This window comes from Megalobrama amblycephala, linkage group LG24, assembly GCF_018812025.1.
Source record: "Megalobrama amblycephala isolate DHTTF-2021 linkage group LG24, ASM1881202v1, whole genome shotgun sequence".
NCBI lineage: Eukaryota > Metazoa > Chordata > Actinopteri > Cypriniformes > Xenocyprididae > Megalobrama > Megalobrama amblycephala.
The window spans coordinates 10203704-10221860 of NC_063067.1; the positions used below are offsets into that span (position 1 = coordinate 10203704).

The window sequence follows — 18157 nt, forward strand, 5'->3', positions numbered from 1 at the left end:
ACAGGCTGATCTTTGTGTTTAATGTGTCGAGGGGTTAATGTCAGTTGCAATTTCCATATTTAAATCACAGAGTGAAGAGACACAACCAGATTGATCTTTATGTAGGACACTGTAAATACATGTTTGGAATAGAGACAACATTATAAAGTGTAACACAACACATCCTACTGGAAATAGATGCATAAGATAATATTGTAAACTGAAAATACAGTAATTTTATGATCTAATAATACATATAAAATATATATATGTAAATACATCAAGATGCATATAATAGTTGTATAAGAAACAGATTGTGATTCTAAAATAATTACAGTTTTTATCCCCGCCTGCGCATTAGCTTCCCTCCCTCCCTCTCTCTCTCTTTCTCTCTCTCTCTCTTTCGCACTCCTCCCCCTTTCTCTCGACTCTGCATTTCTCATCAATGAAGCCTCATTTGAATAATGCGTGAGCACTTTGGACCGGAGCCAATCAGCTGTCAGAAGAGCATGATAAATCGCAATGCATTATTGATAATAATAATTACTTTGACATGCGCATTTCTACTCGAGGGGCTAATTTCCCCCAACCTGGAGAATTTCTAAAGGAGAGGGACTAAATAGTCTTACTATTCGCCCCTGATGGTTGTAGGTTACCATGTCGCGGCGCAAGCAATCCAAACCACAACATATCAATTCAGACGAGCCCGCTTCGACAGAAAATGGTAAGTTTGAAGCGACAAAAACTAATGGGAACTTTGTTTATATTTTTGTGTTCATGTACTGTACGAGATATGTTTAATTTCATATCTGAATTATGTAGGTTAATTGGGAGTAAATGGGATCACAAGCCTTTAAATTGACTTGTTTTATGAATTGCTAAATCAACTAAAAAGTTGCTGTATGCATCAAATTCATCATGAATGTGTTGAAACTTCGGTTAACTACAGTACACGCAGTTTGATTTATTTTTGTTTGGTTTGTTGTTTGATAGTCTAATGTTTACGTATACGAAATCGTTCATATTTATTGACCTTTTGCATTTTACATTCTTCGTGTCAGCGACTTGTTTTCTCACTTATTGTTGCGTTTTGATGGGTGAATTTATTATAGTTTAAGTTATTTTTATTTATTTTTTTAGAGAGAGAATATGCTATTTGAACTTTGAATAATAATAATATACCCTATGTCTAATGTTTTTGATTCGACTAGTTGTATGACTGGCTGATAAATGTACACGTATATTCTAGACCATGCTCATGTGTTAATATTTGATGTGGCGTACTGGTATCACTGACCACTGTTAAACAAAGGTGCTCAACAGGTCGGCATGAAATGTGAGTCGCGAACAAGCTTGACCACAAAGCAATAAATCCCCCACAGTTTCTTTTGGTCGCATATGGAGATGTGGATGGGGGATGGAAATGAAGTTGTGTGCAATGGGGGTGTAAATGTAAACCACATCTACATGACTTTTTATCCACGACTTGACGAAATGTGGTTATTCTTAAAGTAAAGATATGTGTTTAAATATAGATTGACCGAGGGATTGTGCTTTATTTGTCTTGTTTGTTTGTTTAAAGTTGATTTTTAATCTCAGCCAGTTGAGTTGTACAATATTGCATGTGGAATTCCCTCTCAGTTAAGGTACAATCAGTATAACACTGAAAGTATCAGTAGAGCGACATTGTATCTCTTGTACATTGATCACACGCCCTCTTGTGGTTAACGCGCAGTTTATCCGTCCAACCCTAAATGCATGGTTTGAAACATGATTCATTTCAGGCATATTTTGTTTAAATCAAGTCCCATAAGAGTTTGATTGCACCTCCACTGCTTTTTAGAACCTTAACATGCAATCAGGACTATATCTTTTTGTACAGTTTTTGAAAGTGAATTCTGTCTGTCTCTCTCTCTCTCTCTCTCTGTCTCTCTTTTAAAATTTAAGTTGGTTTGCTTTGTTTTAAAGGGAGGTGCTGTTTGTTCTCCGAGCTAGCATTTAAACGATGCATTTTTTTTTTTTTTTTTTTTGTAACTAAAGTTGTTTAGCTAACAATTAACATGTCCAGTTTCGCTGTCAGAATGTTAACAGGTGGTCTTTCCCATTCATAAGAGATTATGAAATTTGCATTCAACAATGGCCCTGTTAAAAGGACCTCCCTAATGGTGCTGCAGCCTAATTTAATTTGCCTTGCATTTTCTGCTATAATAAGAATTACCGACTGGCTCCTTTTAGGCTGTTATCAGCATTTTTTTTTTATTATTCATCATTAGGACTGCCTAACAGCATTTGTATGTTAATTACTTGAACATCAGTTAAGCATATGCTGTTTTATGAGCCATATGCATATTATTTGACTGAGAAATGCAAGAACTGTTGGAGGAGGGAGAAGTTTTTAAGTGAAAGTTAATCTTTTTGTATTGGTAGATTTGGATTTAATTTTGTGCATACTGTAAATGCTGCCCTCATCTGGTGGGACTGCACAACTGAAAAGTTGTGTATGTGACTAAACAGCTTGAGTTTATCTAATTTGTGTTATGCAAATTTAAAATATCCAAAAGTGCCACTTAATTTGTGATTTCAGAATATAAATGCCAAGTAGAATTACATTTTCTCTGTAACTTTAATCAGCAGCCAGTACTGATAATGTTATATTTGTGTTCCTCATTTACAGCAAATTATTAAAAATGAGTCATCTCTTTAACTTTGTCTTTGCTGCAGGGATCTTGCACAGCGGTCAAAGTGAGGAGGATGGCAATGAGGCTAAGAGGCGACGATCAGAGGAGACGAGGGTTTGCGACAAATGTTGCGCTGAGTTCTTCGATGAGGCTGAGTTTCTTGAACACGAGAGAAATTGCACCAAGAGTCAGCAGGTAGTAATCATGAAAGATGGCGACGGGAATGAAGTGCCCTCTGAGTTCTCCCAACATTCTCCGGGTGATTTCTTGGGTGATCAGTCTGCCAGTAATTTGCATTCAAAGCACAGCACAGAGTCTGAGGAAATGATGGAAGGAGAGCTCATGCTGAACCAGGATGACCCCTCAAATCATGATCAAGATGTGTCTGGCAATCCAGACATGGGGTACTCGGCATCTTCCAAAATGCAAGACTCTAACGTGACTCTTGAGTCCATGGCTGCTACCAAAGTCGCTGTAACGCAACACTCGTCCAATTCGTCCAATCAGAAGTCTCCACCCCCACAACCACACCAAGACACCCTTCTTGCAATCCCCATGATCTTGGAACAGCTGGTCAGTCTCCAGCAGCAGCAACTGCAGCAGATTCAGCTAACTGAACAGATCCGCATCCAAGTGGCCATGATGGCACCTCAGAGTCTCCACTCTGCAGTGGGTGCCGCTGTGGATCCACTGAAAGCACTGGGTGCACATTTATCACAACAGCTCTCGGCTGCAGCTGCCCTCATTGGCAAACGGACGGGCTCCCAGAACTTGTCCTTGGAAGCCTTGAAACAAGCAAAACTACCTCAATCCGTCACCATCCCCACATCCCTCGCTGGAGGTTTGGGCTCAATGCCCTTAAAAGCTGACATTAAAGGACTCCCTGATTTGGCTAGCCGACTTCCAGCGCTGCTTCCGCAATCTCCAGGGGTCATGGGATTACAGAGTCCCTTTAATACCCTTGCAGCAAGCATGGATCCCTCTAAAAAGGCAAAAAATAAGGTCCCTGTGATGCCTGAGTCAAAAAATGGCTCTGGCGAACACATGCTCAAGCACAAATGCAAGTTCTGTGGGAAGACATTTGGAAATGACAGTGCTCTACAAATCCACTTGCGCTCACACACTGGTGAAAGGCCCTATAAATGTAACATCTGTGGAAACCGTTTCACAACTAAAGGGAACCTCAAAGTGCATTTCCAGAGGCACAAAGAAAAATACCCACACATTAAGATGAATCCACATCCCGTACCAGAACACCTGGACAATATGCCTACAAACAATGGCATCCCTTATGGCATGTCTTTGCCCCCCATGGAGGAAAATAATTTTGGTGACACCAAACCAGTGCTGGGGCTTCCTTCGGCAGGACTCCATCCACCAGTGCTCCAAGCATTCAAGCCCTCGTTTGATATTCCAGTAGGTGGGGACATCTACTCCCAGAGGCCTTCTTCATCTGGCAGTGACGGTGCATCCATTACTTCCAGCATGTTTGGTCAGGAGATGGCGGGACTGGATCAGAGCAAAGATTCCTCAGATGCGCTGGCTGGATTGCAACACATAAACGGTAATGGTCTACCTGGGGAAAATGGCTCTGGTACTGCAAAACTTCAGCAAATGGTGGACGGCTTGGAGAAGAGGACAAATGACCCCAATGAATGTGTTATTTGCCACCGAGTTCTGAGCTGCCAAAGTTCCCTCAAAATGCATTACCGCACACACACTGGTGAGCGACCATACAAATGCAAAATCTGTGGCAGGGCTTTCTCCACCAAGGGCAACCTTAAAGCTCATTATGGTGTTCACAGGGCCAACACTCCTCTTAAGATGCAACACTCTTGCCCAATTTGTCATAAGAAGTTCACCAATGCAGTCGTCCTCCAGCAGCATATTCGTATGCACATGGGCGGCCAGATTCCCAACACCCCTCTGCCAGAGAATCAGTTTGAGGGTCCTGAAGCACTGGATGCTAGCATGACAGAGGATAAGAACATTGACTCCACTGGGCATGAAGAGAGTATGGAAGAACAAGACTTTGATTTGGACAATCAGGAGAAGCTGAACAACTCTACAGAGCCCCAGCCCAACACCAAAGAAGATCAGGCTTTTCAAGGTCCACCATCTATGTTTACAGGCATCGCTGCCCTGGAGAACCACATGAAGAGCCTCACCTCTGCACTGAACCTTCAGCGGCAAAGCAGCACTGCTTCAGAGAGCGACAGCGGGATGAAAGATTCTCCTTCAGGGTCTGGGGAAATGGATTACAAGAATAACCGCAGTCCGGCAGTGTCAGATTCTGTGTCCTTTCACTCTTCGTCCCCTATAGACGGTCCCTTGAGTAATGGTCAATCAAAATCCCCAGAATACACAAACCCAGACGATGGTGTTAAATCCAGACCAGACTCTGATGCACCTCAAGATTTTAGTGAAAACAATGGTGCACTGGACTTGACATCAAGTTTTGCTCCCAAACCCATCAAAGAGGAGCCAGGCTTGTCCTTCTCCAGTGGCGACTATGGTATGTTTTGTTAATTTCAACATGCTTGACCTGGCACTGATGTTTCCTCTTGATGTTTTGCCAAAGTGATCAATTTGTTCTTCTCTTAGGTTCTAGTCAGTTACCATTCATGAGGGTGCCTCCAAGTCTGGTCAAACTGGAGATGCAGATCCCTCCTGAGACTCCTATGGGTGCCCATAGCCTGTACAGCTCCCAGCTGCCTCAAGGAGCTTCTACTCCTCCTGCTACTTCTAGTGCTCCTCGTCGGTCCACCAAGCAACATCTCTGCAACATGTGTGGGAAAAACTTTTCATCTGCCAGTGCCCTGCAAATCCACGAACGTACACACACGGGCGAGAAGCCATTTGCTTGCACAATTTGTGGCAGGGCTTTCACAACAAAGGGAAACCTTAAGGTAATGCAGTCTTTGCTTTGACTTCAGGCTTTTGACGTGAATTGTTTGAAAATCGAATGCCCAGTGTATACCGCGGTAAGTCTCATGAACTCTTGTTTTATATTTTACAGGTGCATGTTGGGACGCACATGTGGAATAACACAGCAAGGCGAGGTCAACGCCTATCATTGGATAACCCGATGGCTTTGATGGCCATGGGTGCAGAGTCCAAGATGATCCCAGATATGCTGCCGCCCCCAAAGGATTTGATTCCCCCACCAATTAACTTCGACCCATCCATGTGGAACCAGTACGCTGCTGCCTTCACAAATGGGCTGACCATGAAGACCAATGAGATTTCAGTCATCCAAAATGGCGGCATCCCTCTCCCAGGAAGTCTCGCTGGAGGTCCTTTAGTGGGCTCTACTGGGGGAATAACCAAGATGGAGTCCTCTCAGACAGGCATCCCTGGCACAGTTGCAGAAATGGAAAAGAATGGCTCTGAAAGCATAGCAAAGTTTCCACATTTTATGGAAGAGGGTAAAGTGAATTAGAAAGTGAAGGACTACAGGAAAATGTTCCCAATTGACAGTCTGCATTGTGCTGATTGGCTTATAAGCCTGCTGAAATGTTAGGAACTGGGCTATTTATTAATTCAGTCCTTAGTTGGTACAATCAATTCATGTGTGTAAGATTGCTTTTAAGAAGTTGCAAATTTACATACCTTTGTTAAATGAGCCTATACCCTAAAATGGGCCATGCCTTCCTTTTTGGACCCTTACATGCTAGCGATTACTTCTAATTGAATCTGATCTAACTACTGTAGTTTTTTTTTTTTTTTTTTTTCTTTTCTTTTTTTCTTTCTCTCTCTAATATATGCGGGTATTTTGTCAGTTTTGTTTCTAGAAGTTGAATGTAAGTCTTACTTGAAATAGCTTTATTCCAGAGCAGTCTCATTAGTGATAGGACACTCTTGAGTTGCATTGGGCTCAGCTCTATGACCCTCAGGAGGATCTCAGCCACAGGTGACCCGAGATCTCAATGTTTTAACAGTTAACATCTTGTTCATCTCTGCTTGACTTCTCATGGTCCTGTTCTTAGTTGTGTTCGCTTTAAGTTTATTAGTCAAATGACATCCATGGCATAGATGCCATACAGCAAAGGTGTTTGTGGAATATGTGCCTAGAAAAAATGAATGAATTGACCATTCCACACAATCTACTGAATCTGCAGTTTCATTGATGGACGTAGTGAGTAGTTATAGTATAGATGTTTGTATTGAAACTGGATTTCACTAAGTTATTAATTTTTGACTCTCAATATAGTTTCTATCTGCGCTTAATACCAAAAATTATTTCGCTAAGTGCCTGTCTTGGAGGTGTTTTTTTTTTTTTTTTTCTTTTTTTTTTTTTTTCTCTTATTTCTCTCCATTGTCTGTATCCCCCCCCCCCCCCCCCACACACACACAAAAGAAACCACAGGATTGTAATAAAGGCCTTTTGGATTTCATCTTTTATTCAGACCAAAATATGCTATATTTTTGCATTTAGCTGTAGCTTTCTCAAGAAGTTGTTAATTTCTTATTTTGAAAGTGATTTAATTGGAGAATTGTTTTCTTGCTTTCAGTGGTCCTTATCAAATATTGGATTGAGTTGCTTTCATTTGAGACCTTTGAAAGGAGTTCAAAAGGCCGGTATAATACTGAAATGCCTAATCATTCCTTGCACTTTATTTTTCCTCATTCTGCTAAGATCTGATATAAACCAAGCTTATGCCACGTATTCTGTGAACTTTTTGTTTCTTGGACTCCTCATTCAGAGATCATTTGCTTGCTTGCTGCCGTTTTAGGATCCACTGAGTTTTAGAATTCTGTAAATTTGCCATTTACCATGCATTTTATACCTATGTGCTAAGCAGGCATTGCATATCTTGTCCTAAAAGGAGTCAGCAGTCATTCTTGTTCCAGGAAAGTCATGGTTTACTACCCAAATGTGTATTGATTGTTGTGGGGACATGTTTTGAGATCGTAGCCATGCGTTCTTGAGTGAAAGGAATGAACTTTGTGTATGCACACAGAGTATCTAAACTGTACAAAACTTTATGCTGGTCAAATTTCTACCTCATTTAGATGTCTGTACTTTTTTTTTTTTTTTTTTTTTTTTTTTTTTTTTTTTTTTTGCATTGTGTTTGGAGTTATGGTTGCATTGTGCCCCCATAACCTGCTGATTTCTGTAATATAATGAATGTATCGCCAGACACTTTGCACAACACTTGTTCAGAATAGACAGACTCCTCCTGTAAATTCTTTCTAATATGCATTTACCAAGTTGTGCCTTTTTTCCTAGATGTAAAAAAGGTGGTGTCAGATCTTGGTTAAATGGGGTCATGTCTGTATGATTGTTCAAATGTTGAGTCTGTTTTAGGCTTGTTTACAGTGTAGACTTTTTGTAAATGTTTGATTTTTGTTTGTTCCCCTTCCGTTCTGATATTTTGAGAATAAAACCAAGGATGACTTTTCCAAAATGTTGTTCTGTGTTTAAATCAACATGCAGTCATTAGTTTCAGATGAAAGACACTTGAGGGCACCAAGGTGGAGAATGGAATATGAGAGGTACTTGTGATTGTAATGTTTTGGAAAATGCCACAACTTGTCTGTAAGTAACTTGTTTGCTTATAAGGTGAACTGAACAAAATGGATGTCATGGTATCAGATACTATTTAAATGGACAGTCTCAATAATTTGGATTCCTTTACAAAAGTGCTGTCTATATCATGGTGATTAAATATCATACACATTGAAACCATATTGAACTTTGTGTAATGTGGTACTCGTAGTATTTCACTTTCAAAACTATTGTGGTGATGCACTTTTAAAATATAAAAAGGAAGAAATACAGTGGAACTATCATAATAGTAGTACTTTTTGAATGTTTTGTAAGGGACTATTAAGGTATTTTGAAGAATATCATGGTTTATGGATATTGTACTTCTGTGTTAATAGAAGTTACACTTCTTTAACTTAAATTTTAGTCAAATTTGTTGGGTCATCTAAGATGAAAACATGCCATTTGTAATGGCATGCTACTAAATATGCTGAATCTACAAAAAAGTATAGAAGCATGTCAGTCTGCTCAAACTTATAGCCATAGTTTGAGTAATTTTAAATAAAAAAGAATGCACAATTAGAAACGCATAAGCCAGCGTGCTGAATTGGACGTTGTCCCATCATGTTGAACGCACAGCCCAACCCATCAGCCTCCGCCCAGCGCGCGGGCTACTGCTGCTCCACTGCGGACAACAATGACGGACAACATTCCGCTGCAGCCCGTCCGACACAAAAAACGACATGACAACAAACGAAGAGACGGGTAAGATCATGAAACGACGTTAAATGAACGCGAAATCGCGTCGGCTGGAAAATGGAGGCTTGTTTATGGACGATGTGTGTGAGATAGCATGGTGGCTAACAGCCCAGCAACCATTAACACGCAACATTTAGGTTGATAACGACACCATATGTCTTTGTTTATTTTGTATATCATTGAATATTTGCCATGAAGATGTCGTTTAAACGAATTTAGCGTCTTGATATTATTGTATATAGGAGAGGCAAGTGCACATCCTTGTTCCGGGACACAGGTGATTTGTTGTCAATGATGTCACAATATTTTGTCCTAAATAAATATTTCTCCTTATGTACTCGTTATGGAGTATTTTGACTACACATATTTGTCATAATACATTTTAGGCCGTTTGTAAGGATGGTCGACACTAGTCACCCAGATCAAGCTTTGTTTGCAATATAATGCTTGGTTATTTAACGTTATGGCCCTTACAAATAAAATCACCAAAGTAACCACAGTTTCCGTCAAAATGCCAGTTACGAGTTATATATATATATATAAACATGTTGTTTGGACATGTACCATGGTATTCTGTTAAATATACATAGGAGTACCATGTAAATACATTGCATACAGGTCTCTCTCTCTCTCTCTCTCTCTCTCTCTCTCTCTATATATATATATATATATATATATATATATAATGTATGTGTCTAATATATAATATTTATAATATCTGTTTAATGCAAAACTGTCATCTATAAGGAAGTACAAAACCAAATATGTATGATTCTTGATAAGAGGTTGTTTGATGAAGGTGTTGGTAGGAGGCAGATGGTGAAAGCTAATATTTACTGACACGGTTTCGTTGCTTGCTTGAAAATATTTCTGCGGCTCCAGTGAAATTCCATGATCTGTATGTGAAGTTTCTTTATGTTAAAGGGTCACAAAGTAATTGCATATTAATTGAAGAGCTTTGTGAATAAAGCCACATCATGTAATGTTGTATATTTAGGTGCTGCCCATGGTCCAGATGCTGCGGAGGGGGAGATTTCCGTCCGCGGACCGTGTGGTTGGGTCATCCGGAAAAGAGAGAGCAGAGATACCCTAGAAATGTCATAAACAACCAGAAATACAATTTCTTCACCTTCCTGCCAGGGGTAAGTGACTACAAATGCTCAGAGAGAAGTTGGTGTTAACCACCAGAGCCATTTAAGAACTTGTTGAGCAATGGTTTACGTTGCTCAACGTGTTCTTTAATTGCTCTGGTGGTTAACAGAGTTGCCCATGACACATTTAAAACATTGAAGCTGATATTGTAGGATTTCCTGTGTTTTTTTTCCCCCTGAATTTCCTTTTGAAGAATACCTAAATCCTAAAGTGATAAACTTTCACAAATCTTGCGGCTTGTTGAGGAGAGGTGTGTTGTTGCATTTGTGATCAGAGTTTTGATTTTAATCAAAGTCTTCAGTTTTGACTTTGACCAGTAAGAAACCATCTAGTCACATCCTAGCAACCACCCAGAACTCCTTAGAAACTGTAGAACACCTTCGCATCAGTGTAGCAATGCCTTGGCCACCACCCAAAACACCCTAGCATCTTGGCGGCGAGTTTTGCACTTGCACCACTTGCTTTTTACTGCAGAAAATGTAAAAACAGGCCTCCAGACTGTGAACAAATGGTCACATTTTGCGAACCTTTTTCTTGCCGGTGCGACAAAATTTAGTTAGAGGTTGCACTGGTGCATATGAGAAACATCAAACGGCAAATGAAACGTACAAAGCGTGGACAGTTTATCAGCTCGGACCAATATTTTATAGTGCATCACGTGACACTGTTGATAAACAGCGCTGGGAGATCCATTGAGAATGCGTTTGAATTCGCCGCAGTATTAATAACATGGCTGTGAGATCTAATGGGAAGCGCTCAAAATTAGCACAGAATTATCTGTTATAAACCATAGATATCAAACAGCACTGACGTGGAAACCAGGAGAACATGAGAACATTGTGCCATGAACGAACAAGCTATAGAAGGACTTTCAGTTCACAAATCATCAACATTCACCATTGATTTAATGTGGTAACGCTAACTGTAACCATGGTATTGTGGCAGAAATAGTCAAATGTTTTTACATTATTCATTTCAGGGTTTGTACAACATTTTGAGAGTCAAATTCCAGCACTTTTCAGGGACTTTCAAGTAGAGCTCAACAATTAATCGTAAAAAGATCACAATCTCGATTCAAACACCTATGCAATCTTTTTTAATATTGACAACGAGTCTCCCGTGTCTATTAAACCTTTGAGAAAATCATACTGGAACATTCAAATCTGTGTTTGTGAGATTAGTTTTGAACCACACAGTTATTTCTGTGCTACAAATATTCAAATTATCACAGAAGTACTGAGATTTAAAGTTTAAAGTTAGGATATAAACACTGATGTCTACGATAGCAATCAAAATAGAGCAAACCGCCTTTTGAAACTAATTTGGCCCTTCAAATAACTGTAATTTAATCAAAAAATTACTATTGTTTTGCAATATTGAATGCAGTAACTAATAATATTATGATTTAATTACAGTTATTTGAAGGACCAAATGTATCAATTACATTTTATGCCACTAGGTGCCGACAAGTGACTGTTAAAAAAATGTATTGTCATTGAATCATTCATTCAAAAGATTCGTTCAAAAACACATTCATCCAGTTATGAAACAAGTTTTATTAATGAGCCATTGAATTCATTCAAAACCTTTTTTTAAATAATTAATTCAAATTAATTAAACAGTTTTCCAGCAATTAATATTTTGTCAGAACCTCTAATAAATTTTGTTTAGTTGTATATTCAGACTCGTGGGAGAATCTCAACTCAAGCTCAGTGCTTTACTGTCAAATGTGCATTTCCAAGAAATAAACATGTAATATTATTAGTTACTGCCTTCATTAATGCAGTAATTTTATGATTAAATTACCTTTATGATTAAAAATCCCCCAAGCACTACCATAGCAGGTACTGGTGTCTCTATCTGTAGACTTGAGTGGCTCTCAAATATTAGTCTGGAGCCCTGAAAAATATTGTTTCCTTGTGCCATGCCGAGTGCCACCACTTTAAAAAACAACCTTGACCAGATTGCTGTATGGAAAAAAATATTTTTGCATTGCAAATGCCTTCTAGTTATTTTGAATGATTTGAAGGACAAATGATAATCCGAGTTCAATTCTGAATATTTTGTAAATGAGCAGAACTCTGCCATATAGCAAAAAGCAAACAGCGAGGTGGTTTAATGTAAACACTTTAAGCTCTGTTTGGCGTTGTCAAGACAAATGTCATTCTAGCTGAACAGTGGTTGCTACTGTGGACTATACGTGTTTCATAGTTAATGAAAACATGTTGAAGTGAATCTGAATGTTTGCACGAAAACCCCATAATATCACTAACAAATATATTTGTTACAAATAAATTTGTTAGTATTACAATTGTTAAATAAATTAATACTTTTATTCAACAAGGACACATTAAATTGATCAAAAGTGGCTGTAAAGGCATTTATAATGTTACACAACATTTCTATTTCAAATAAATGCAGCACAACAGTTTTCAACATTGATAATAATCAGAAATGTTTCATGAGCAGCAAGTCATCATATTAGAGTGATTTCTGAAGGATCATGTGACACTGAAGACTGAAGTAATCATGCTGAAATTTCAGCTTTTATCACATTTCACATCATAATATTACTGTTTTTACTGTATTTTTGATCAAATAAATGTCTTGGTGAGCATATAAGAGACATTTTAATATTCTTACCGACCCCAAATTTTAGAACTGTAGCAGATGAATCCTCAGTACCATGGTATATTTTGTAGTACAATCACTTTTACCAAGATTTCTTCAAACTGTGAGCTGTAAAATAATGTCATATCTGCTTTAAAATGAAAAGATGCTTGTATCAGTTCACAAATGCTGTTATTTTACTCATCACCATGTGTTTGTGTTTGTAGGTGTTGTTTAACCAGTTCAAATACTTCTTCAACCTGTACTTCCTGCTGCTGGCCTGCTCACAGTTTGTGAATGAGCTCAGGTTAGGGGCTTTGTACACATACTGGGTTCCTCTGGTGAGTCAGAATACAGTTTTGTTATTATATATAGGCCTAATACTAATGTTCACAGAGTCAAATTGTAATAATTTTTTCTGCTTTTTTACATCAGGGGTTCGTTTTGATTATTACGATCGCGAGGGAAGCCGTTGAGGAGATGCGATGTTTCCTACGAGACAAAGAGGTCAATTCACAGATCTACAGCAAACTCTCCACAAGAGGTGAGCTATTGTTTCCACTGATAAAGCATTTTTTGTGCCAACGAGTTTTTATGTAGATTTTTTGGATGGTTTGTGATTGGATGATATTGAATGAAGCTGATTCCTTATGCGGAGATTTGTTAGTAAAATGTGTGTGGTAAATGTTGTGAAGTGGGCAATCAGCTGGAGAGAATTATTTGCTGGTTTTGTACGTTCAAGTTTTATTGTTTGGTGTAGATTTGAATGTGAATTGTTGATTCCTTATGCAAGGATTTGTTATGTAAATATGTCTTGCAGTAAGCTATGAGTTCAAGGTTTTTGTTGTTGTTTGTTGTAGACCTAAATGGCTTTTAGGTTGATTCAGTGTGCATGGATTTGTAACTTAGGCCTAAATGTGCAAATGTTGTACAGTTAGGGTTGTCGCAGTACCAAACTTTCAGTAGCCGGTTCCAATATCAGTAAAATTGTGTGGTTCTCGGTACTAGTGTTGTCAAAAATATCGATATTTGATATGTATTGATACTGAAATATCTGAAATGGTTCCAATAGCATACTCCTTTTCTGTAGGCCTTGGACAATGAAAGCTGTAAATGAAATACTAAAACATTTGCTCACTTAAAAAAATTGTGCAAATAGTTAAAGATTGGGATTTTTCTGGAGGAAGTCAATTAGAAGAAGTCATTTGCAAACTTTTCCATATAATTCCCATGTCAATAAAATTTCTATGAAATAGAAAATACAGTAACATTATGGTGCCTTTTTTATTTAGATAAGGCTTGCTAAAGTATGCAGATGCATCAGCCATAAAGCAGACTGCTGTTTGTCTTTAATTTGAAGTAGGGATGTAAATGGTATCATATACTGGGGGATGAAAAGCATCTGACAATAAAAAAGGAAGAGAACCTCCTGTCGTTTCCATCACACGCCTTCCTTTGATCTGGCAGGCTCTCTTCTCTCATAAACTCAGTGTATGCACGCTCAGCACTAACGGCCTCCATATAAAGCTCATGGAGCAGAGCTGGGGCATTTGCTGGCTACCTGGGAGGGCTCCTGATTGCCCTGCCCAGACCAACAGGGACGAAAAACATCAAAGTTCATCATATTTAAACTGGCCCTCAACTCGTTTTTTTAATAGACTTACACCATTAAACGTGGGTGTGGGATTTACGGTCGCAGGTCACACCTTCCGGAGCAGAACACTTGTTTTTCCTGGTTTCTGGAAGTTAAAAATTTAACCTGTAGGGGTGCGACCTAAGCCATACTTCTGTTTATTTTTTAAAAAAGTAGATTGAATTTGATTAATTAATCAAAATTCAAAACCAAAATAAATCTGAAAAAAATATAGCACTGAAACTTATGTGCAATAAAAGTGTCCTTTCATTTCCAAAAAAATGCACATATACATATGTGCTAATGTCTTACATATGCATTGGTAAAGGTCTCCACAGGGGTTAAAGGTCCCTGACCTTTTCCAAACAATTTTAGCTGTGCATTTTCAGTGGAATGAGAGATCGTTCTCACAGCACTCTTGTAAAGCTGCATAGGAGGGGAGGGTATTGTTTAAAAACAAATGGAAATCTCATATGCACTCAGAGCTTTTGAAAAATCTGAATGGGGACCTAAAGAAGACTTGCATATTTGAATCTTCACTGGAGGTTTGCAATGAAATATGCAGATTTATGACCACTGGTGAAACCTCCAATAGTTGAACAGATGGTGTTTTTTTTAGATTGATTCCTATTACGCAAGTTTTTGTTGTGAATTAATTAGTGGATTATAAACCTTTTCTGATGCACAATGTATGAGGAATCAACAGAATTCTCACAGTCATGGAAAACCTGGAAATATCAGGATATCTTTGAAGGTTTTCTAGTTGTGCTGTGCTTTGCTCTGAAATATGCATTTGGCTATAGTTTTCAGGGTATTTGCATAGTTTGGGGATTGCTGTTTGCTGATAAATAGTACAATCTTGTTTTTAAATGTTTAAAATGATCATTGTATGCATCAACCACAATTGTCACACTTTTTTTTTTTTTGAAATGCATCAGTCTGATTTTCTTTTTATCTCACTCTGCAGGAACTGTGAAGGTGAAAAGTAGTGGCATCCAGGTTGGAGATCTTATCATTGTTGAAAAGGTTGGTTTGCTAATCAGCTTGGTCATTGTTAGGAATTGAGATCTTTTGACAAATGGCATCTCATACCTCTCAATGCTTTAGCTGTTTACCTTCCCTTGAGATTAGGGCAATTTGACCCCTGAGTGGGGCAGTAAGACATAACAAGCTTTACATGCATATGTAAAATGAAAATAGTGTTCATTTTCAAAAGGAAAATGTAAGGTTTTCTCCCACGTAAAACACAATGGAGCTTTATTTGGTTATAGATCTAAAGATCCAGCATAGAACATTAGTATTTTATTTATTTGTTTATTAAACTAACCAATGGATCAAAAAGGTCTATGATTTATTTAATGCTGAAAAGAGCTGTCAGTCATTTTGAATGACTGAAGCATGTGACCCGAGGCCAGTGGTTGCTTATTAGTAATCCTGCCTAATTCCACTCTGGTATTTAGTGTTGCCTTTTGTTCGACTGTTGCCTTTTTGCTGTGCGGACTGAAGCCTATTGTAAAGGGACTGCACTGTTGGTTTCCCCCTACAAAGTCTGAGAGCATGAAATTTGAGACACGTCTGCAGTCTCCAATTACCCATCAGGCCAATTTTCTTAAAAATGTTGATTTTACACAGAAAGACGACTCACACATGCTGCGCTCAATCTGGTTTTGTTAAAAAAAAAAAACATTGTTAATCTTCTTGAATCTTGAATCTTATGAAAGATTCAAATCACATTCTTTTCACCCCAAACCTAAGAAAAAATACTTAAATTATTATAGAATTTACCTGTTTTGCATTAAGAAAATGCATTATTGCATTATTTTTCCCCACCAAATTCTCATGAATGTCTCATAGCTTCTGAAATTTGCTTTTGAGTTTAAAAAAAAAGAAAAAGTAATTCATATTATTCTAATTAGCTTACTGTTTCTGTTAAAAAGTAGACTTTAATTCAATTACTTTTAAAAATATAGCTGTTACAGCACATGCATAAAAAGGTATAATGTTTTAATTAGCAAGCCTGTAACCATCTTGATCATAGATGTAAAAGACCATTTACAGCAAAATACAGACAATTTACCATAGAAAATCTATAGTTTTTTAAGCTTTTATTGAGGTTGAGCTAAAGACCTAGGACTAGTTCGCCAAAGTTTGTTTTTTAAATAATCTCCAATTTATAACGAAAGATTCAGTGGACAGAGGCAAAGTTGCTCAGAATGAGGAGTTCCACCATGTGGTACAAATGTCGTGGGTGTGCATGAAAAATTGCATGATACACGATCCTTTATGCACGTGAAAAACGTGAAGGCGCCCCCGGTGGCCGTTTTCTTTTGAATTTCTCACAGGCTTCTAGGGCCGTGAGTCAAACAGGCCCAGCGAGTTTCGTTTCGATCAGCCTCTGTTAACCTTGTCTGATAGCTGCTCAAACTTCATTGACCGATGGCAGACATGTTTTCTGAAATGCGTCAATGTCCTCATAGACAGTGGCACCTCGAACGAAGACACTGCATGACAATTTTCAAGTCAGTCGGACTAACGGTGAAGTAGTGATAGCCATTTTCATGTTTTGTTCCTGTTATAGCACCACCAAGTGGCCGGTTGCAGCGTCATTTTTCACGCGACCACAGAATGAGCTCTTACCTAGGTGTGCTGAGTTTGGTGAAAATATCTCATTCCGTTCACGAGTTACAGCCATTTTAGCAAAAGTGGCTCCCCCACTTCGAACGCTTTAGCGACCCTTAAGGACCGTGAATCGGAATTTCAACTTTTTTTTGATGATTATTGACAATCGGACTCAAGAGAATCTTGCTGCACTGGTTTGGTTCCAGTCGGGTCAAAAGCCTAAAGGCCTTTGCACACCGAGTCTGAAATTTTCGCATGCGTTTTTTTGTATTCGTAATCCTAAAAAATCGTCACGCACAGAGATCTTGCACACCGAGTCCAATGCGTATTAATGAATGCATTGCGAAAAAATCGTAAAACAATACAAAATGATGTCTTCAAGCAGTGAGCACGATTTAGTTGTCCTCTCTCTCTTTAAAAAGAGGAAATATTGGGTCCATTCAATTTCGAGTTTCACCTCATCAAGGAGCTGCTTGATTATCCCGAGCATTTCAGAGTTTACTTCAGGATGTCAGCGGCTCAGTTTGATGCTTTGCTACTGGCACAATTTGTCTTTGTATTCCGCATGGTTTTTGTCATTCAGTGCTGCTGTTTTGTTCTGTAGGCAACGTGGATCAACTTGTCAGATGGGCATTCGGAATATTTGCGTTCGCGTACGGTGGCTCTGAATTGTCAAACGTCTCTCAAAATGCGTGCCACGGAATGCGAAAAACGCAGAAAATCGAACCTGATTCGAAAGTTTCGGAGGCAGTGTGCAAACGTGATTCACATAACGTGAGGTCGAATTTATTTTTTAACGTGCGAAAATTTCGCATGCGAATTTCGGACTCAGTGTGCAAAGGCCTTAAGACTAGTTTGCAAAAGTAGGTTTTTCAAAAAATCCAAAATACCCGAAAATGACGAGCGAATCCGCCTTGAGCCAAGGATTCCAACAATATAAGACACTTGAGCCTACGTCTAACATTAGGAGTTATGAGAAATCTCGTACTTATGACCGCTGTAGCACCCCCTGTCAGGCCGATCGGGGCGAGCCTTGGTGACGTTGTAGACGGTGTGAGTACCTCCAGCCCTCAAAGTTTCAAGTCTCTACGACTTACGGTTTGGTCTGTCTGATCACTTTTAGGGGGAGAATGCTGATCCTTGGAAATTTTAACACTTACAATAGTTAAAAAAAAAAAAAAAAAATCTACAAATTAAACTTAGAATTTTTGCATTACTGCAATGAAAATTGGTGGA

The 18157-nt window shown here is 38.6% G+C and overlaps 2 protein-coding genes across 2 annotated transcripts in view; both read left to right on the forward strand.

Moving 5' to 3' along the window:
• Positions 1–421: 421 nt before the first annotated feature.
• sall4 (spalt-like transcription factor 4) lies at positions 422–8068 on the forward strand. Its single transcript, XM_048178805.1, has 4 exons — positions 422–703; positions 2701–5172; positions 5262–5566; positions 5677–8068. The coding sequence occupies exons 1-4, from the start codon at positions 637–639 to the stop codon at positions 6097–6099; spliced, it is 3267 nt and encodes a 1088-aa protein (XP_048034762.1). The 5' UTR covers positions 422–636; the 3' UTR covers positions 6100–8068.
• A 689-nt stretch (positions 8069–8757) lies between these two features.
• Positions 8758–18157, forward strand: part of LOC125259851 (probable phospholipid-transporting ATPase IIA) — a 58537-nt gene continuing 49137 nt past the window's right edge. The window contains exons 1-5 of the mRNA XM_048177804.1: positions 8758–8913; positions 9905–10049; positions 12897–13010; positions 13105–13213; positions 15270–15328. Coding sequence (XP_048033761.1) covers positions 8846–8913; positions 9905–10049; positions 12897–13010; positions 13105–13213; positions 15270–15328 — 495 coding nt within the window. The 5' untranslated portion in view covers positions 8758–8845. The remainder of the gene's footprint in view (positions 8914–9904; positions 10050–12896; positions 13011–13104; positions 13214–15269; positions 15329–18157) is intronic.

What these genes read in the sequence shown, in the direction of transcription:
- sall4 (XM_048178805.1), top strand. Translation starts at nt 637, where the DNA reads ATGTCGCGGCGCAAGCAATCCAAACCACAACATATCAATTCAGACGAG. An exon ending in GCCCGCTTCGACAGAAAATG is followed by an intron (nt 704 to 2,700) that starts GTAAGTTTGAAG and finishes TCTTTGCTGCAG; the next exon opens with GGATCTTGCACAGCGGTCAA. An exon ending in CAACAAAGGGAAACCTTAAG is followed by an intron (nt 5,567 to 5,676) that starts GTAATGCAGTCT and finishes TATATTTTACAG; the next exon opens with GTGCATGTTGGGACGCACAT.